Here is a 20,484-nt window from a genome sequence, read left to right as displayed (position 1 = left end):
AGGCAGGTGGATCTCTGTGGGTTCGAGCTAGTTCCAGGACAGCTAGGGTGGTTACACAGAGAACCCCCATCTTGAGAAACAAAAACAAACAAAACAAAGAGAGAGAGAGAGAGAGAGAGAGAGAGAGAGAGAGAGAGAACTGAAGGTAAACAGCACCCAAAGAACACCCTTTGTTTTCCATATTCTCACACACATGTATGTTCACCTACCCATAAAAAAGAATAAATTCCTCTTTTTATTTTTTTAAACTTTTTATTGATGTATGTTGAGCTCTACATTTTTCTCTGCTCGCCTCCTTGCCTCTCCCCTCCTCCCTTCAACCGTCCCCCAAGGTCCCCATGCTCCCAATTGACTCAGATTATCCTCTTGATAATTTCTGGTTTCCAGCTGACTGGGTGAGTTTCTTCCCTTGCAGTCTCGTCCTCCCTGTAAACTTTGACGGTTTTGTCAGCTTGTGCTGTTAGCAACCGGCTTTGCGACTGATCAAAAGCACAAGCAAAAATTCCTGAGTCACTGTCCAAAGACCCTGGCTGGACAGCAGCATGGACCCGCTGAAAACTGTAGCCGGTCCTCCAGTCCCAAAGGTGCATGGTGCCATTGTCGGCTCCAGACACAAGTACTCCGTCGGCATTGACTGCCAGCGTGTTGATGATGGCGTTGTGACCGGAGAGATTCTGAATGAAGCCTCCGTCAGGGAACTTCCACTGCTTTATGTTATCTGGAGACCCAGATGCAAATGTGTAATGTCGTGGATGTAAGACCACAGCCCTGACAGATTTCTTATGATTCATCAATGTTACTCTTGTCTTTCCAGCCACCAGATCCCATAATCGTATTGTGGTATCGTGACTCCCGGTGATAATCTGTGGTTCTGCAGCCTGGCATCTCACGGTAGCAACTGCATTTGTGTGTCCGGACAACGTGTGCACACTGGCTTTAGTCCTCACGTCCCAGATGCGTGCAGTTGAATCTCGACTACAAGTCACCAGGACGTCGATTGTTGGATGCAAATCCAGACCGTACACTGCACTTAGATGGCCATGATAGTGCCTTATAACCTTGTTGTACTCAAGATCCCAGCACTTCACTTGCTTGTCTTCTCCACAAGAGAACAAGTAGGGGCTCCTCGTGCTCACAATCACACCACGCACCGTGCTGATGTGCCCAGTCAAGGACAGCTTCAATTTGCCGCTAGCCAAGTCCCAAATCTTGATAGTTCTGTCGGCAGAGCCGGTAACGAACCACTGATTGCCAGGTTCCACGGCAATGCACCGAACCCAGCCAAGATGCCCACTGATAACCCTACAGAGTTTCCACGGTGGGTGCCACTGGGGTTTGGGCATGGTAGGGGCTTTTTTAGCCATTAATGCAGAGTTCTTGGTATTGCCGGCCACCATGATCACAGACTTCACTGCTGTGGGCTGGGAACGGTCAGAAGCTCCTGGGTGTTGGTACTCACTCCCAGCAGGTCCAGTACCATTTGCATCAGCTCGGGCCTGATTCGGCAGCGCCACAGCTAAGGACTGTGCGGCTGACTCACTGGGCATTCTCTGGACCTTGGTGGCGGCGGTCAGGGCAACACCGGGTCCTGGCGGGTATGGATGTGTACCTGTCACCAGGTATTCAACTTCTTGTCCTTGATTGGCAGGATACTGTTTATGGGGATATGACTCTGCCACGTTCTGAGGTCCCTTCTCCTTAAGGTTCTCTTTAGAAGTGGGCATATGCAAGACAGGACCATACTCATTACGAAGCTTGATTGCCATCTTCCGCTTGTGACTCTCTTCATCCAAAGGCACAGGTTTTCCATTATCAGCTACAAACATGTCATGGGTCCTCTTCAGTGACCTCCACACCAGTGTGTGTACAGAATGCTTCTGGACCTCCTCCACCATAGTCGCCATGGCTCAGCCCGCTCCTCCAGCAGCCAACTAACTCGATGCAGAATTCGCCGCCACTATTCTCCCTTAAAACTTCTTTTAAATGAAAAGTTTTAGTCCGAGTATGGTGGCGATCCTGCCTCCAGGAATCCTCAGAATGAGACTGGCCGAGAGCTGTCTCCTCCTGTCTTATATCCCTCTCTAGGGCGGGGATTAAGGGCGTGTACCACTCCCGCCCAGTTTCTATGGCCAACTAGTCTGGCAACTTGGATTAAAGGTGTGTGATGTCACTGCCTGGTCTGTGAGGCTGACCAGGGTGTTTGTTTTACACTCTGATCTTCAGGAAAGCTTGATTTACTAAAACACAAATGAAATATCACTACAATAAGCAGTCTGACAGTGTGACTGCCTAGATCGAGTGCCCACCAGGGTACCACACGCTCCTCTGCGATCTCATCAATGCTGCCTCAGACAAGCATCTGAACCCATTCTACTCACCCCAACGGGGAAATCATTGCTTTCCATGTTCACCTGAACTTGGAGTCAAACGGGTATCTGTAAATGTCAGAAATCAGAGGCAGAGTAGGCTGCCTCGGATGGACGGTTCATCTAGCTCATCCTTATTCCAGTCCTTATAGGTCACTCACAAGACTTGGGGCCCTGAAGGAACAGATCCTCTCGCCCAAGGCTGTGGGCATGGAACTGAGAGCTGCTGGGTTCCAGGCTACAAAGGGTGTTCCGAAGTTCTAAGAGGAAGTAAAATGACAAACCTACCATTAGCTAGACTGTGATGTGCATAAAATCAGGCCCTGGACATCCTGGAAACGACGCAAAGGCCTGGTTTGTATGTGCCCATGCACAGGTGCTTCTCACTGAGTACCTGTTTCTGACCCCAACTGCAATGAGTGAAGTAATGGGGAATGTAGTGGAACCTGTCCTGGAACTAGCTCTTGTAGACCAGGCTCTCCTTGAACTCACAGAGATCCACCTGCCTCTGCCCCCCTCTTGAGTGCTGGTTTCAAAGGCAGGAGCCACCACCGCCTGGCCCCGCTTACTATGTTCTTAAAACTTTGTGTTTCCTGGCTGTCTCTGGAAAATCCAAAGGCCAAGTAATCCAAGGTCAGGGCTCAAGGGTGCCCTTCCTTATTCCTTAGGATGTTTCTCAGTAGGTGGTCAAGATGAGGACAGGACAGTGAGGTGGGGGTAAAGGCACTGTGTGCCACACCAGCATACCAACCTGAGTTTGATATCTCGGAGAGAGAGCAAAATCCATGAAACTGGCCTCTGAGCCCCATAGGTGCATTCATATATACAGAGTAATCATTTCTGTCAACTTAACAGTAAACTATTGTCACCTGGGATAGGAAACCACAACTGTGGGATTGCCTAAATCAGATGGGCCTTGCTGGGCGGTGGTGGTGCATGCCTTTAATCCCAGCACTCGGGAGCAGAGGCTGTCGGATCCCTGTGAGTTCGAGGCCAGCCGGGTCTACAAGAGCTAGCTCCAGGACAGGCTCCAACGCTATGGAGAATCCCTGTCTTGACAAAACAAAAAAACAAAAAAAGGTTGGCCTGTGGGGATTTTGTGGGATTTTTTTTTTTAATGCGGGGAGGCTCATTGACTTAGAAGATCCCAGTCCACTGGACTCAGTACCATTCCTAGGCAGCAGCTGGTCCTGGCTTGTTTTAACTTCACTTACCCCAGGTTGCTGTCAGTCACAAGATAACACAGAAAGGAGAAGCAAAGCAGACACCAGGCAAGGACTCTACCATGAGCTACACCTCCCATCCTGAGGCAGCTCTTAAAACCTATTATTTATGAATAGTGAGAGCAATGGAGGTGGCTCAGCCACAAAGTGCTCTTGTGAGGAAATGAATTTGGTTGATGGAGACTCTATTAAAAACAAAACAAAAAAAAAGTCAGGCCGGACAGACCATGCTTATAAAACCAGCCCTGGAGAGACAGATTCTGAGAGCTTGCAACCACACCCACATGTGAAGTTCCGGATCCATAAGAGACCCCGCCTCAAAGAATAAGTAAGGGACTGAAGAAATGGCTCGATAGCACTTACTGCTGTTGTAATCGATGTAGGTTCAGTTCCCAGCACCCAGCGTGGCTCACAGCAATTCATAACCCAAGTTCCAAGGGATCCAACATAGTGCATATGCGGGGAAAACATTCATCCACATAAATCCTTTAAAACAAACAGGCCAGGCAGTGATAGCACAAGGCCTTTAATCCCAGCACTCCGGAGACAGAGGCAGGTGGATCTCTGTGGGTTCGAGCTAGTTCCAGGACAGCTAGGGTGGTTACACAGAGAACCCCCATCTTGAGAAACAAAAACAAACAAAACAAAGACAGAGAAAGAGAGAGAGAGAGAGAGAGAGAGAGAGAGAGAGAGAAAACTGAAGGTAAACAGCACCCAAAGAACACCCTTTGTTTTCCATATTCTCACAGACATGTATGTTCACCTACCCATAATAAAGAATAAATTCCTCTTTTTATTTTTTGAAACATTTTATTGATGTATGTTGAGCTCTACATTTTTCTCTGCTCGCCTCCTTGCCTCTCCCCTCCTCCCTTCAAACGTCCCCCAAGGTCTCCATGCTCCCAATTGACTCAGATTATCCTCTTGATAATTTCTGGTTTCCAGCTGACTGGGTGAGTTTCTTCCCTCGCAGTCTCGTCCTCCCTGTAAACTTTGATGGTTTTGTCAGCTTGTGCTGTTAGCAACCGGCTTTGCGACTGATCAAAAGCACAAGCAAAAATTCCTGAGTCACTGTCCAAAGACCCTGGCTGGACAGCAGCATGGACCCGCTGAAAATTGTAGCCGGTCCTCCAGTCCCAAAGGTGCATGGTGCCATTGTCGGCTCCAGACACAAGTACTCCGTCGGCATTGACTGCCAGCGTGTTGATGATGGCGTTGTGACCGGAGAGATTCTGAATGAAGCCTCCATCAGGGAACTTCCACTGCTTTATGTTATCTGGAGACCCAGATGCAAATGTGTAATGTCGTGGATGTAAGACCACAGCCCTGACAGATTTCTTATGATTCGTCAATGTCACTCTTGTCTTTCCAGCCACCAGATCCCATAATCGTATTGTGGTATCGTGACTCCCGGTGATAATCTGTGGTTCTGCAGCCTGGCATCTCACGGTAGCAACTGCATTTGTGTGTCCGGACAACGTGTGCACACTGGCTTTAGTCCTCACGTCCCAGATGCGTGCAGTTGAATCTCGACTACAAGTCACCAGGACGTCGATTGTTGGATGCAAATCCAGACCGTACACTGCACTTAGATGGCCATGATAGTGCCTTATAACCTTGTTGTACTCAAGATCCCAGCACTTCACTTGCTTGTCTTCTCCACAAGAGAACAAGTAGGGGCTCCTCGTGCTCACAATCACACCACGCACCGTGCTGATGTGCCCAGTCAAGGACAGCTTCAATTTGCCGCTAGCCAAGTCCCAAATCTTGATAGTTCTGTCGGCAGAGCCGGTAACGAACCACTGATTGCCAGGTTCCACGGCAATGCACCGAACCCAGCCAAGATGCCCACTGATAACCCTACAGAGTTTCCACGGTGGGTGCCACTGGGGTTTGGGCATGGTAGGGGCTTTTTTAGCCATTAATGCAGAGTTCTTGGTATTGCCGGCCACCATGATCACAGACTTCACTGCTGTGGGCTGGGAACGGTCAGAAGCTCCTGGGTGTCGGTACTCACTCCCAGCAGGTCCAGTACCATTTGCATCAGCTCGGGCCTGATTTGGCAGCGCCACAGCTAAGGACTGTGCGGCTGACTCACCCCCATAAACAGTATCCTGCCAATCAAGGACAAGAAGTTGAATACCTGGTGACAGGCACACATCCATACCCGCCAGGACCCGGTGTTGCCCTGACCGCCGCCACCAAGGTCCAGAGAATGCCCAGTGAGTCAGCCGCACAGGCATTCTCTGGACCTTGGTGGCGGCGGTCAGGGCAACACCGGGTCCTGGCGGGTATGGATGTGTGCCTGTCACCAGGTATTCAACTTCTTGTCCTTGATTGGCAGGATACTGTTTATGGGGATATGACTCTGCCACGTTCTGAGGTCCCTTCTCCTTAAGGTTCTCTTTAGAAGTGGGCATGTGCAAGACAGGACCATACTCATTACGAAGCTTGATTGCCATCTTCCGCTTGTGACTCTCTTCATCCAAAGGCACAGGTTTTCCATTATCAGCTACAAACATGTCATGGGTCCTCTTCAGTGACCTCCACACCAGTGTGTGTACAGAATGCTTCTGGACCTCCTCCACCATAGTCGCCATGGCTCAGCCCGCTCCTCCAGCAGCCAACTAACTCGATGCAGAATTCGCTGCCACTATTCTCCCTTAAAACTTCTTTTAAATGAAAAGTTTTAGTCCGAGTATGGTGGCGATCCTGCCTCCAGGAATCCTCAGAATGAGACTGGCCGAGAGCTGTCTCCTCCTGTCTTATATCCCTCTCTAGGGCGGGGATTAAGGGCGTGTACCACTCCCGCCCAGTTTCTATGGCCAACTAGTCTGGCAACTTGGATTAAAGGTGTGTGATGTCACTGCCTGGTCTGTGAGGCTGACCAGGGTGTTTGTTTTACACTCTGATCTTCAGGAAAGCTTGATTTACTAAAACACAAATGAAATATCACTACAATAAGCAGTCTGACAGTGTGACTGCCTAGATCTAGTGCCCACCAGGGTACCACACGCTCCTCTGCGATCTCATCAATGCTGCCTCAGACCAGCATCTGAACCCATTCTACTCACCCCAACGGGGAAATCATTGCTTTCCATGTTCACCTGAACTTGGAGTCAAACGGGTATCTGTAAATGTCAGAAATCAGAGGCAGAGTAGGCTGCCTCGGATGGACGGTTCATCTAGCTCATCCTTATTCCAGTCCTTATAGGTCACTCACAAGACTTGGGGCCCTGAAGGAACAGATCCTCTCGCCCAAGGCTGTGGGCATGGAACTGAGAGCTGCTGGGTTCCAGGCTACAAAGGGTGTTCCGAAGTTCTAAGAGGAAGTAAAATGACAAACCTACCATTAGCTAGACTGTGATGTGCATAAAATCAGGCCCTGGACATCCTGGAAACGACGCAAAGGCCTGGTTTGTATGTGCCCATGCACAGGTGCTTCTCACTGAGTACCTGTTTCTGACCCCAACTGCAATGAGTGAAGTAATGGGGAATGTAGTGGAACCTGTCCTGGAACTAGCTCTTGTAGACCAGGCTCTCCTTGAACTCACAGAGATCCACCTGCCTCTGCCCCCCTCTTGAGTGCTGGTTTCAAAGGCAGGAGCCACCACCGCCTGGCCCCGCTTACTATGTTCTTAAAACTTTGTGTTTCCTGGCTGTCTCTGGAAAATCCAAAGGCCAAGTAATCCAAGGTCAGGGCTCAAGGGTGCCCTTCCTTATTCCTTAGGATGTTTCTCAGTAGGTGGTCAAGATGAGGACAGGACAGTGAGGTGGGGGTAAAGGCACTGTGTGCCACACCAGCATACCAACCTGAGTTTGATATCTCGGAGAGAGAGCAAAATCCATGAAACTGGCCTCTGAGCCCCATAGGTGCATTCATATATACAGAGTAATCATTTCTGTCAACTTAACAGTAAACTATTGTCACCTGGGATAGGGAACCACAACTGTGGGATTGCCTAAATCAGATGGGCCTTGCTGGGCGGTGGTGGTGCATGCCTTTAATCCCAGCACTCGGGAGCAGAGGCTGTCGGATCCCTGTGAGTTCGAGGCCAGCCGGGTCTACAAGAGCTAGCTCCAGGACAGGCTCCAACGCTATGGAGAATCCCTGTCTTGACAAAACAAAAAAACAAAAAAAGGTTGGCCTGTGGGGATTTTGTGGGATTTTTTTTTTTAATGCGGGGAGGCTCATTGACTTAGAAGATCCCAGTCCACTGGACTCAGTACCATTCCTAGGCAGCAGCTGGTCCTGGCTTGTTTTAACTTCACTTACCCCAGGTTGCTGTCAGTCACAAGATAACACAGAAAGGAGAAGCAAAGCAGACACCAGGCAAGGACTCTACCAAGAGCTACACCTCCCATCCTGAGGCAGCTCTTAAACCTAATATTTATGAATAGTGAGAGCTATGGAGATGGCTCAGCCACAAAGTGCTCTTGTGAGGAAATGAATTTGGTTCATGGAGACTCTATTAAAAACAAAACAAAAGTCAGGCCGGACAGACCATGCTTATAAAACCAGCCCTGGAGAGACAGATTCTGAGAGCTTGCAACCACACCCACATGTGAAGTTCCGGATCCATAAGAGACCCCGCCTCAAAGAATAAGTAAGGGACTGAAGAAATGGCTCGATAGCACTTACTGCTGTTGTAATCGATGTAGGTTCAGTTCCCAGCACCCAGCGTGGCTCACAGCAATTCATAACCCAAGTTCCAAGGGATCCAACATAGTGCATATGCGGGGAAAACATTCATCCACATAAATCCTTTAAAACAAACAGGCCAGGCAGTGATAGCACAAGGCCTTTAATCCCAGCACTCCGGAGACAGAGGCAGGTGGATCTCTGTGGGTTCGAGCTAGTTCCAGGACAGCTAGGGTGGTTACACAGAGAACCCCCATCTTGAGAAACAAAAACAAACAAAACAAAGACAGAGAAAGAGAGAGAGAGAGAGAGAGAGAGAGAGAGAGAGAGAAAACTGAAGGTAAACAGCACCCAAAGAACACCCTTTGTTTTCCATATTCTCACAGACATGTATGTTCACCTACCCATAATAAAGAATAAATTCCTCTTTTTATTTTTTGAAACATTTTATTGATGTATGTTGAGCTCTACATTTTTCTCTGCTCGCCTCCTTGCCTCTCCCCTCCTCCCTTCAAACGTCCCCCAAGGTCTCCATGCTCCCAATTGACTCAGATTATCCTCTTGATAATTTCTGGTTTCCAGCTGACTGGGTGAGTTTCTTCCCTCGCAGTCTCGTCCTCCCTGTAAACTTTGATGGTTTTGTCAGCTTGTGCTGTTAGCAACCGGCTTTGCGACTGATCAAAAGCACAAGCAAAAATTCCTGAGTCACTGTCCAAAGACCCTGGCTGGACAGCAGCATGGACCCGCTGAAAATTGTAGCCGGTCCTCCAGTCCCAAAGGTGCATGGTGCCATTGTCGGCTCCAGACACAAGTACTCCGTCGGCATTGACTGCCAGCGTGTTGATGATGGCGTTGTGACCGGAGAGATTCTGAATGAAGCCTCCGTCAGGGAACTTCCACTGCTTTATGTTATCTGGAGACCCAGATGCAAATGTGTAATGTCGTGGATGTAAGACCACAGCCCTGACAGATTTCTTATGATTCGTCAATGTCACTCTTGTCTTTCCAGCCACCAGATCCCATAATCGTATTGTGGTATCGTGACTCCCGGTGATAATCTGTGGTTCTGCAGCCTGGCATCTCACGGTAGCAACTGCATTTGTGTGTCCGGACAACGTGTGCACACTGGCTTTAGTCCTCACGTCCCAGATGCGTGCAGTTGAATCTCGACTACAAGTCACCAGGACGTCGATTGTTGGATGCAAATCCAGACCGTACACTGCACTTAGATGGCCATGATAGTGCCGTATAACCTTGTTGTACTCAAGATCCCAGCACTTCACTTGCTTGTCTTCTCCACAAGAGAACAAGTAGGGGCTCCTCGTGCTCACAATCACACCACGCACCGTGCTGATGTGCCCAGTCAAGGACAGCTTCAATTTGCCACTAGCCAAGTCCCAAATCTTGATAGTTCTGTCGGCAGAGCCGGTAACGAACCACTGATTGCCAGGTTCCACGGCAATGCACCGAACCCAGCCAAGATGCCCACTGATAACCATACAGAGTTTCCACGGTGGGTGCCACTGGGGTTTGGGCATGGTAGGCTCTTTTTTAGCCATTAATGCAGAGTTCTTGGTATTGCCGGCCACCATGATCACAGACTTCACTGCTGTGGGCTGGGAACGGTCAGAAGCTCCTGGGTGTTGGTACTCACTCCCAGCAGGTCCAGTACCATTTGCATCAGCTCGGGCCTGATTCGGCAGCGCCACAGCTAAGGACTGTGCGGCTGACTCACTGGGCATTCTCTGGACCTTGGTGGCGGCGGTCAGGGCAACACCGGGTCCTGGCGGGTATGGATGTGTGCCTGTCACCAGGTATTCAACTTCTTGTCCTTGATTGGCAGGATACTGTTTATGGGGATATGACTCTGCCACGTTCTGAGGTCCCTTCTCCTTAAGGTTCTCTTTAGAAGTGGGCATATGCAAGACAGGACCATACTCATTACGAAGCTTGATTGCCATCTTCCGCTTGTGACTCTCTTCATCCAAAGGCGCAGGTTTTCCATTATCAGCTACAAATATGTCATGGGTCCTCTTCAGTGACCTCCACACCCGTGTGTGTACAGAATGCTTCTGGACCTCCTCCACCATAGTCGCCATGGCTCAGCCCGCTCCTCCAGCAGCCAACTAACTCGATGCAGAATTCGCCGCCACTATTCTACCTTAAAACTTCTTTTAAATGAAAAGTTTTAGTCCGAGTATGGTGGCGATCCTGCCTCCAGGAATCCTCAGAATGAGACTGGCCGAGAGCTGTCTCCTCCTGTCTTATATCCCTCTCTAGGGCGGGGATTAAGGGCGTGTACCACTCCCGCCCAGTTTCTATGGCCAACTAGTCTGGCAACTTGGATTAAAGGTGTGTGATGTCACTGCCTGGTCTGTGAGGCTGACCAGGGTGTTTGTTTTACACTCTGATCTTCAGGAAAGCTTGATTTACTAAAACACAAATGAAATATCACTACAATAAGCAGTCTGACAGTGTGACTGCCTAGATCTAGTGCCCACCAGGGTACCACACGCTCCTCTGCGATCTCATCAATGCTGCCTCAGACCAGCATCTGAACCCATTCTACTCACCCCAACGGGGAAATCATTGCTTTCCATGTTCACCTGAACTTGGAGTCAAACGGGTATCTGTAAATGTCAGAAATCAGAGGCAGAGTAGGCTGCCTCGGATGGACGGTTCATCTAGCTCATCCTTATTCCAGTCCTTATAGGTCACTCACAAGACTTGGGGCCCTGAAGGAACAGATCCTCTCGCCCAAGGCTGTGGGCATGGAACTGAGAGCTGCTGGGTTCCAGGCTACAAAGGGTGTTCCGAAGTTCTAAGAGGAAGTAAAATGACAAACCTACCATTAGCTAGACTGTGATGTGCATAAAATCAGGCCCTGGACATCCTGGAAACGACGCAAAGGCCTGGTTTGTATGTGCCCATGCACAGGTGCTTCTCACTGAGTACCTGTTTCTGACCCCAACTGCAATGAGTGAAGTAATGGGGAATGTAGTGGAACCTGTCCTGGAACTAGCTCTTGTAGACCAGGCTCTCCTTGAACTCACAGAGATCCACCTGCCTCTGCCCCCCTCTTGAGTGCTGGTTTCAAAGGCAGGAGCCACCACCGCCTGGCCCCGCTTACTATGTTCTTAAAACTTTGTGTTTCCTGGCTGTCTCTGGAAAATCCAAAGGCCAAGTAATCCAAGGTCAGGGCTCAAGGGTGCCCTTCCTTATTCCTTAGGATGTTTCTCAGTAGGTGGTCAAGATGAGGACAGGACAGTGAGGTGGGGGTAAAGGCACTGTGTGCCACACCAGCATACCAACCTGAGTTTGATATCTCGGAGAGAGAGCAAAATCCATGAAACTGGCCTCTGAGCCCCATAGGTGCATTCATATATACAGAGTAATCATTTCTGTCAACTTAACAGTAAACTATTGTCACCTGGGATAGGGAACCACAACTGTGGGATTGCCTAAATCAGATGGGCCTTGCTGGGCGGTGGTGGTGCATGCCTTTAATCCCAGCACTCGGGAGCAGAGGCTGTCGGATCCCTGTGAGTTCGAGGCCAGCCGGGTCTACAAGAGCTAGCTCCAGGACAGGCTCCAACGCTATGGAGAATCCCTGTCTTGACAAAACAAAAAAACAAAAAAAGGTTGGCCTGTGGGGATTTTGTGGGATTTTTTTTTTTAATGCGGGGAGGCTCATTGACTTAGAAGATCCCAGTCCACTGGACTCAGTACCATTCCTAGGCAGCAGCTGGTCCTGGCTTGTTTTAACTTCACTTACCCCAGGTTGCTGTCAGTCACAAGATAACACAGAAAGGAGAAGCAAAGCAGACACCAGGCAAGGACTCTACCAAGAGCTACACCTCCCATCCTGAGGCAGCTCTTAAACCTAATATTTATGAATAGTGAGAGCTATGGAGATGGCTCAGCCACAAAGTGCTCTTGTGAGGAAATGAATTTGGTTCATGGAGACTCTATTAAAAACAAAACAAAAGTCAGGCCGGACAGACCATGCTTATAAAACCAGCCCTGGAGAGACAGATTCTGAGAGCTTGCAACCACACCCACATGTGAAGTTCCGGATCCATAAGAGACCCCGCCTCAAAGAATAAGTAAGGGACTGAAGAAATGGCTCGATAGCACTTACTGCTGTTGTAATCGATGTAGGTTCAGTTCCCAGCACCCAGCGTGGCTCACAGCAATTCATAACCCAAGTTCCAAGGGATCCAACATAGTGCATATGCGGGGAAAACACTCATCCACATAAATCCTTTAAAACAAACAGGCCAGGCAGTGATAGCACAAGGCCTTTAATCCCAGCACTCCGGAGACAGAGGCAGGTGGATCTCTGTGGGTTCGAGCTAGTTCCATGACAGCTAGGGTGGTTACACAGAGAACCCCCATCTTGAGAAACAAAAACAAACAAAACAAAGACAGAGAAAGAGAGAGAGAGAGAGAGAGAGAGAGAGAGAGAGAAAACTGAAGGTAAACAGCACCCAAAGAACACCCTTTGTTTTCCATATTCTCACAGACATGTATGTTCACCTACCCATAATAAAGAATAAATTCCTCTTTTTATTTTTTGAAACATTTTATTGATGTATGTTGAGCTCTACATTTTTCTCTGCTCGCCTCCTTGCCTCTCCCCTCCTCCCTTCAAACGTCCCCCAAGGTCTCCATGCTCCCAATTGACTCAGATTATCCTCTTGATAATTTCTGGTTTCCAGCTGACTGGGTGAGTTTCTTCCCTCGCAGTCTCGTCCTCCCTGTAAACTTTGATGGTTTTGTCAGCTTGTGCTGTTAGCAACCGGCTTTGCGACTGATCAAAAGCACAAGCAAAAATTCCTGAGTCACTGTCCAAAGACCCTGGCTGGACAGCAGCATGGACCCGCTGAAAATTGTAGCCGGTCCTCCAGTCCCAAAGGTGCATAGTGCCATTGTCGGCTCCAGACACAAGTACTCCGTCGGCATTGACTGCCAGCGTGTTGATGATGGCGTTGTGACCAGAGAGATTCTGAATGAAGCCTCCGTCAGGGAACTTCCACTGCTTTATGTTATCTGGAGACCCAGATGCAAATGTGTAATGTCGTGGATGTAAGACCACAGCCCTGACAGATTTCTTATGATTCGTCAATGTCACTCTTGTCTTTCCAGCCACCAGATCCCATAATCGTATTGTGGTATCGTGACTCCCGGTGATAATCTGTGGTTCTGCAGCCTGGCATCTCACGGTAGCAACTGCATTTGTGTGTCCGGACAACGTGTGCACACTGGCTTTAGTCCTCACGTCCCAGATGCGTGCAGTTGAATCTCGACTACAAGTCACCAGGACGTCGATTGTTGGATGCAAATCCAGACCGTACACTGCACTTAGATGGCCATGATAGTGCCTTATAACCTTGTTGTACTCAAGATCCCAGCACTTCACTTGCTTGTCTTCTCCACAAGAGAACAAGTAGGGGCTCCTCGTGCTCACAATCACACCACGCACCGTGCTGATGTGCCCAGTCAAGGACAGCTTCAATTTGCCACTAGCCAAGTCCCAAATCTTGATAGTTCTGTCGGCAGAGCCGGTAACGAACCACTGATTGCCAGGTTCCACGGCAATGCACCGAACCCAGCCAAGATGCCCACTGATAACCCTACAGAGTTTCCACGGTGGGTGCCACTGGGGTTTGGGCATGGTAGGGGCTTTTTTAGCCATTAATGCAGAGTTCTTGGTATTGCCGGCCTCCATGATCACAGACTTCACTGCTGTGGGCTGGGAACGGTCAGAAGCTCCTGGGTGTCGGTACTCACTCCCAGCAGGTCCAGTACCATTTGCATCAGCTCGGGCCTGATTCGGCAGCGCCACAGCTAAGGACTGTGCGGCTGACTCACTGGGCATTCTCTGGACCTTGGTGGCGGCGGTCAGGGCAACACCGGGTCCTGGCGGGTATGGATGTGTGCCTGTCACCAGGTATTCAACTTCTTGTCCTTGATTGGCAGGATACTGTTTATGGGGATATGACTCTGCCACGTTCTGAGGTCCCTTCTCCTTAAGGTTCTCTTTAGAAGTGGGCATGTGCAAGACAGGACCATACTCATTACGAAGCTTGATTGCCATCTTCCGCTTGTGACTCTCTTCATCCAAAGGCACAGGTTTTCCATTATCAGCTACAAACATGTCATGGGTCCTCTTCAGTGACCTCCACACCAGTGTGTGTACAGAATGCTTCTGGACCTCCTCCACCATAGTCGCCATGGCTCAGCCCGCTCCTCCAGCAGCCAACTAACTCGATGCAGAATTCGCTGCCACTATTCTCCCTTAAAACTTCTTTTAAATGAAAAGTTTTAGTCCGAGTATGGTGGCGATCCTGCCTCCAGGAATCCTCAGAATGAGACTGGCCGAGAGCTGTCTCCTCCTGTCTTATATCCCTCTCTAGGGCGGGGATTAAGGGCGTGTACCACTCCCGCCCAGTTTCTATGGCCAACTAGTCTGGCAACTTGGATTAAAGGTGTGTGATGTCACTGCCTGGTCTGTGAGGCTGACCAGGGTGTTTGTTTTACACTCTGATCTTCAGGAAAGCTTGATTTACTAAAACACAAATGAAATATCACTACAATAAGCAGTCTGACAGTGTGACTGCCTAGATCTAGTGCCCACCAGGGTACCACACGCTCCTCTGCGATCTCATCAATGCTGCCTCAGACCAGCATCTGAACCCATTCTACTCACCCCAACGGGGAAATCATTGCTTTCCATGTTCACCTGAACTTGGAGTCAAACGGGTATCTGTAAATGTCAGAAATCAGAGGCAGAGTAGGCTGCCTCGGATGGACGGTTCATCTAGCTCATCCTTATTCCAGTCCTTATAGGTCACTCACAAGACTTGGGGCCCTGAAGGAACAGATCCTCTCGCCCAAGGCTGTGGGCATGGAACTGAGAGCTGCTGGGTTCCAGGCTACAAAGGGTGTTCCGAAGTTCTAAGAGGAAGTAAAATGACAAACCTACCATTAGCTAGACTGTGATGTGCATAAAATCAGGCCCTGGACATCCTGGAAACGACGCAAAGGCCTGGTTTGTATGTGCCCATGCACAGGTGCTTCTCACTGAGTACCTGTTTCTGACCCCAACTGCAATGAGTGAAGTAATGGGGAATGTAGTGGAACCTGTCCTGGAACTAGCTCTTGTAGACCAGGCTCTCCTTGAACTCACAGAGATCCACCTGCCTCTGCCCCCCTCTTGAGTGCTGGTTTCAAAGGCAGGAGCCACCACCGCCTGGCCCCGCTTACTATGTTCTTAAAACTTTGTGTTTCCTGGCTGTCTCTGGAAAATCCAAAGGCCAAGTAATCCAAGGTCAGGGCTCAAGGGTGCCCTTCCTTATTCCTTAGGATGTTTCTCAGTAGGTGGTCAAGATGAGGACAGGACAGTGAGGTGGGGGTAAAGGCACTGTGTGCCACACCAGCATACCAACCTGAGTTTGATATCTCGGAGAGAGAGCAAAATCCATGAAACTGGCCTCTGAGCCCCATAGGTGCATTCATATATACAGAGTAATCATTTCTGTCAACTTAACAGTAAACTATTGTCACCTGGGATAGGGAACCACAACTGTGGGATTGCCTAAATCAGATGGGCCTTGCTGGGCGGTGGTGGTGCATGCCTTTAATCCCAGCACTCGGGAGCAGAGGCTGTCGGATCCCTGTGAGTTCGAGGCCAGCCGGGTCTACAAGAGCTAGCTCCAGGACAGGCTCCAACGCTATGGAGAATCCCTGTCTTGACAAAACAAAAAAACAAAAAAAGGTTGGCCTGTGGGGATTTTGTGGGATTTTTTTTTTTAATGCGGGGAGGCTCATTGACTTAGAAGATCCCAGTCCACTGGACTCAGTACCATTCCTAGGCAGCAGCTGGTCCTGGCTTGTTTTAACTTCACTTACCCCAGGTTGCTGTCAGTCACAAGATAACACAGAAAGGAGAAGCAAAGCAGACACCAGGCAAGGACTCTACCAAGAGCTACACCTCCCATCCTGAGGCAGCTCTTAAACCTAATATTTATGAATAGTGAGAGCTATGGAGATGGCTCAGCCACAAAGTGCTCTTGTGAGGAAATGAATTTGGTTGATGGAGACTCTATTAAAAACAAAACAAAAAAAAAGTCAGGCCGGACAGACCATGCTTATAAAACCAGCCCTGGAGAGACAGATTCTGAGAGCTTGCAACCACACCCACATGTGAAGTTCCGGATCCATAAGAGACCCCGCCTCAAAGAATAAGTAAGGGACTGAAGAAATGGCTCGATAGCACTTACTGCTGTTGTAATCGATGTAGGTTCAGTTCCCAGCACCCAGCGTGGCTCACAGCAATTCATAACCCAAGTTCCAAGGGATCCAACATAGTGCATATGCGGGGAAAACACTCATCCACATAAATCCTTTAAAACAAACAGGCCAGGCAGTGATAGCACAAGGCCTTTAATCCCAGCACTCCGGAGACAGAGGCAGGTGGATCTCTGTGGGTTCGAGCTAGTTCCATGACAGCTAGGGTGGTTACACAGAGAACCCCCATCTTGAGAAACAAAAACAAACAAAACAAAGACAGAGAAGAGAGAGAGAGAGAGAGAGAGAGAGAGAGAGAGAAAACTGAAGGTAAACAGCACCCAAAGAACACCCTTTGTTTTCCATATTCTCACAGACATGTATGTTCACCTACCCATAATAAAGAATAAATTCCTCTTTTTATTTTTTGAAACATTTTATTGATGTATGTTGAGCTCTACATTTTTCTCTGCTCGCCTCCTTGCCTCTCCCCTCCTCCCTTCAAACGTCCCCCAAGGTCTCCATGCTCCCAATTGACTCAGATTATCCTCTTGATAATTTCTGGTTTCCAGCTGACTGGGTGAGTTTCTTCCCTCGCAGTCTCGTCCTCCCTGTAAACTTTGATGGTTTTGTCAGCTTGTGCTGTTAGCAACCGGCTTTGCGACTGATCAAAAGCACAAGCAAAAATTCCTGAGTCACTGTCCAAAGACCCTGGCTGGACAGCAGCATGGACCCGCTGAAAATTGTAGCCGGTCCTCCAGTCCCAAAGGTGCATGGTGCCATTGTCGGCTCCAGACACAAGTACTCCGTCGGCATTGACTGCCAGCGTGTTGATGATGGCGTTGTGACCAGAGAGATTCTGAATGAAGCCTCCGTCAGGGAACTTCCACTGCTTTATGTTATCTGGAGACCCAGATGCAAATGTGTAATGTCGTGGATGTAAGACCACAGCCCTGACAGATTTCTTATGATTCGTCAATGTCACTCTTGTCTTTCCAGCCACCAGATCCCATAATCGTATTGTGGTATCGTGACTCCCGGTGATAATCTGTGGTTCTGCAGCCTGGCATCTCACGGTAGCAACTGCATTTGTGTGTCCGGACAACGTGTGCACACTGGCTTTAGTCCTCACGTCCCAGATGCGTGCAGTTGAATCTCGACTACAAGTCACCAGGACGTCGATTGTTGGATGCAAATCCAGACCGTACACTGCACTTAGATGGCCATGATAGTGCCTTATAACCTTGTTGTACTCAAGATCCCAGCACTTCACTTGCTTGTCTTCTCCACAAGAGAACAAGTAGGGGCTCCTCGTGCTCACAATCACACCACGCACCGTGCTGATGTGCCCAGTCAAGGACAGCTTCAATTTGCCACTAGCCAAGTCCCAAATCTTGATAGTTCTGTCGGCAGAGCCGGTAACGAACCACTGATTGCCAGGTTCCACGGCAATGCACCGAACCCAGCCAAGATGCCCACTGATAACCCTACAGAGTTTCCACGGTGGGTGCCACTGGGGTTTGGGCATGGTAGGGGCTTTTTTAGCCATTAATGCAGAGTTCTTGGTATTGCCGGCCTCCATGATCACAGACTTCACTGCTGTGGGCTGGGAACGGTCAGAAGCTCCTGGGTGTCGGTACTCACTCCCAGCAGGTCCAGTACCATTTGCATCAGCTCGGGCCTGATTCGGCAGCGCCACAGCTAAGGACTGTGCGGCTGACTCACTGGGCATTCTCTGGACCTTGGTGGCGGCGGTCAGGGCAACACCGGGTCCTGGCGGGTATGGATGTGTACCTGTCACCAGGTATTCAACTTCTTGTCCTTGATTGGCAGGATACTGTTTATGGGGATATGACTCTGCCACGTTCTGAGGTCCCTTCTCCTTAAGGTTCTCTTTAGAAGTGGGCATATGCAAGACAGGACCATACTCATTACGAAGCTTGATTGCCATCTTCCGCTTGTGACTCTCTTCATCCAAAGGCACAGGTTTTCCATTATCAGCTACAAACATGTCATGGGTCCTCTTCAGTGACCTCCACACCAGTGTGTGTACGGAATGCTTCTGGACCTCCTCCACCATAGTCGCCATGGCTCAGCCCGCTCCTCCAGCAGCCAACTAACTCGATGCAGAATTCGCCGCCACTATTCTACCTTAAAACTTCTTTTAAATGAAGATTTTTAGTCCGAGTATGGTGGCGATCCTGCCTCCAGGAATCCTCAGAATGAGACTGGCCGAGAGCTGTCTCCTCCTGTCTTATATCCCTCTCTAGGGCGGGGATTAAGGGCGTGTACCACTCCCGCCCAGTTTCTATGGCCAACTAGTCTGGCAACTTGGATTAAAGGTGTGTGATGTCACTGCCTGGTCTGTGAGGCTGACCAGGGTGTTTGTTTTACACTCTGATCTTCAGGAAAGCTTGATTTACTAAAACACAAATGAAATATCACTACAATAAGCAGTCTGACAGTGTGACTGCCTAGATCGAGTGCCCACCAGGGTACCACACGCTCCTCTGCGATCTCATCCATACTGCCTCAGACCAGCTTCTGAGCCCATTTCTACTCACCCCAACGGGGAAATCATTGCTTTCCATGTTCACCTGAACTTGGAGTCAAACGGGTATCTAGAAATGTCAGAAATCAGAGGCAGAGTAGGCTGCCTCGGATGGACGGTTCATCTAGCTCATCCTTATTCCAGTCCTTATAGGTCACTCACAAGACTTGGGGCCCTGAAGGAACAGATCCTCTCGCCCAAGGCTGTGGGCATGGAACTGAGAGCTGCTGGGTTCCAGGCTACAAAGGGTGTTCCGAAGTTCTAAGAGGAAGTAAAATGACAAACCTACCATTAGCTAGACTGTGATGTGCATAAAATCAGGCCCTGGACATCCTGGAAACGACGCAAAGGCCTGGTTTGTATGTGCCCATGCACAGGTGCTTCTCACTGAGTACCTGTTTCTGACCCCAACTGCAATGAGTGAAGTAATGGGGAATGTAGTGGAACCTGTCCTGGAACTAGCTCTTGTAGACCAGGCTCTCCTTGAACTCACAGAGATCCACCTGCCTCTGCCCCCCTCTTGAGTGCTGGTTTCAAAGGCAGGAGCCACCACCGCCTGGCCCCGCTTACTATGTTCTTAAAACTTTGTGTTTCCTGGCTGTCTCTGGAAAATCCAAAGGCCAAGTAATCCAAGGTCAGGGCTCAAGGGTGCCCTTCCTTATTCCTTAGGATGTTTCTCAGTAGGTGGTCAAGATGAGGACAGGACAGTGAGGTGGGGGTAAAGGCACTGTGTGCCACACCAGCATACCAACCTGAGTTTGATATCTCGGAGAGAGAGCAAAATCCATGAAACTGGCCTCTGAGCCCCATAGGTGCATTCATATATACAGAGTAATCATTTCTGTCAACTTAACAGTAAACTATTGTCACCTGGGATAGGGAACCACAACTGTGGGATTGCCTAAATCAGATGGGCCTTGCTGGGCGGTGGTGGTGCATGCCTTTAATCCCAGCACTCGGGAGCAGAGGCTGTCGGATCCCTGTGAGTTCGAGGCCAGCCGGGTCTACAAGAGCTAGCTCCAGGACAGGCTCCAACGCTATGGAGAATCCCTGTCTTGACAAAACAAAAAAACAAAAAAAGGTTGGCCTGTGGGGATTTTGTGGGATTTTTTTTTTTAATGCGGGGAGGCTCATTGACTTAGAAGATCCCAGTCCACTGGACTCAGTACCATTCCTAGGCAGCAGCTGGTCCTGGCTTGTTTTAACTTCACTTACCCCAGGTTGCTGTCAGTCACAAGATAACACAGAAAGGAGAAGCAAAGCAGACACCAGGCAAGGACTCTACCAAGAGCTACACCTCCCATCCTGAGGCAGCTCTTAAAACCAATTATTTATGAATAGTGAGAGCAATGGAGGTGGCTCAGCCACAAAGTGCTCTTGTGAGGAAATGAATTTGGTTCATGGAGACTC

General features: G+C 49.3%; 5 protein-coding genes across 5 annotated transcripts; all 5 read right to left on the bottom strand.

The window, feature by feature from the left end:
* Positions 1-353: 353 nt before the first annotated feature.
* LOC121451335 (pleiotropic regulator 1-like) lies at positions 354-1,895 on the bottom strand. The gene has a single exon (XM_041656807.1). The coding sequence runs from the start codon at positions 1,893-1,895 to the stop codon at positions 354-356; it is 1,542 nt and encodes a 513-aa protein (XP_041512741.1).
* Positions 1,896-4,500: 2,605 nt separating this feature from the next.
* Positions 4,501-6,180, bottom strand: LOC121451334 (pleiotropic regulator 1-like). Its single transcript, XM_041656806.1, has 2 exons — positions 5,827-6,180; positions 4,501-5,703 (listed from the first exon to the last, which is right to left on the bottom strand). The coding sequence occupies exons 1-2, from the start codon at positions 6,178-6,180 to the stop codon at positions 4,501-4,503; spliced, it is 1,557 nt and encodes a 518-aa protein (XP_041512740.1).
* A 2,599-nt stretch (positions 6,181-8,779) lies between these two features.
* LOC121451333 (pleiotropic regulator 1-like) lies at positions 8,780-10,321 on the bottom strand. The gene has a single exon (XM_041656804.1). The coding sequence runs from the start codon at positions 10,319-10,321 to the stop codon at positions 8,780-8,782; it is 1,542 nt and encodes a 513-aa protein (XP_041512738.1).
* Positions 10,322-12,918: 2,597 nt separating this feature from the next.
* On the bottom strand, positions 12,919-14,460 carry LOC121451332 (pleiotropic regulator 1-like). The gene has a single exon (XM_041656803.1). It carries the CDS (start codon positions 14,458-14,460, stop codon positions 12,919-12,921), a length of 1,542 nt encoding a protein of 513 aa, XP_041512737.1.
* Positions 14,461-17,061: 2,601 nt separating this feature from the next.
* LOC121451331 (pleiotropic regulator 1-like) lies at positions 17,062-18,603 on the bottom strand. Its single transcript, XM_041656802.1, has one exon. The coding sequence runs from the start codon at positions 18,601-18,603 to the stop codon at positions 17,062-17,064; it is 1,542 nt and encodes a 513-aa protein (XP_041512736.1).
* Between the last annotated feature and the right edge of the window lie 1,881 nt (positions 18,604-20,484).

Source organism: Microtus oregoni, unplaced genomic scaffold (assembly GCF_018167655.1).
Source record: "Microtus oregoni isolate MIOR12 unplaced genomic scaffold, Mior012 000008F_ref0000371, whole genome shotgun sequence".
Lineage (NCBI taxonomy): Eukaryota > Metazoa > Chordata > Mammalia > Rodentia > Cricetidae > Microtus > Microtus oregoni.
The sequence above is the reverse complement of the archived record's forward strand: the minus strand, read 5'-3'. Positions and strand labels throughout refer to the sequence as shown.

Coding starts and splice junctions, on each gene's coding strand:
- LOC121451333 (XM_041656804.1), bottom strand. CDS start 10,321: ATGGTGGAGGAGGTCCAGAAGCATTCTGTACACACACGGGTGTGGAGG.
- LOC121451331 (XM_041656802.1), bottom strand. CDS start 18,603: ATGGTGGAGGAGGTCCAGAAGCATTCCGTACACACACTGGTGTGGAGG.
- LOC121451334 (XM_041656806.1), bottom strand. CDS start 6,180: ATGGTGGAGGAGGTCCAGAAGCATTCTGTACACACACTGGTGTGGAGG. Junction 5,704..5,826: donor CCAAGGTCCAGAGAATGCCT/GTGCGGCTGACT, acceptor CTTGATTGGCAG/GATACTGTTTATGGGGGTGA.
- LOC121451335 (XM_041656807.1), bottom strand. CDS start 1,895: ATGGTGGAGGAGGTCCAGAAGCATTCTGTACACACACTGGTGTGGAGG.
- LOC121451332 (XM_041656803.1), bottom strand. CDS start 14,460: ATGGTGGAGGAGGTCCAGAAGCATTCTGTACACACACTGGTGTGGAGG.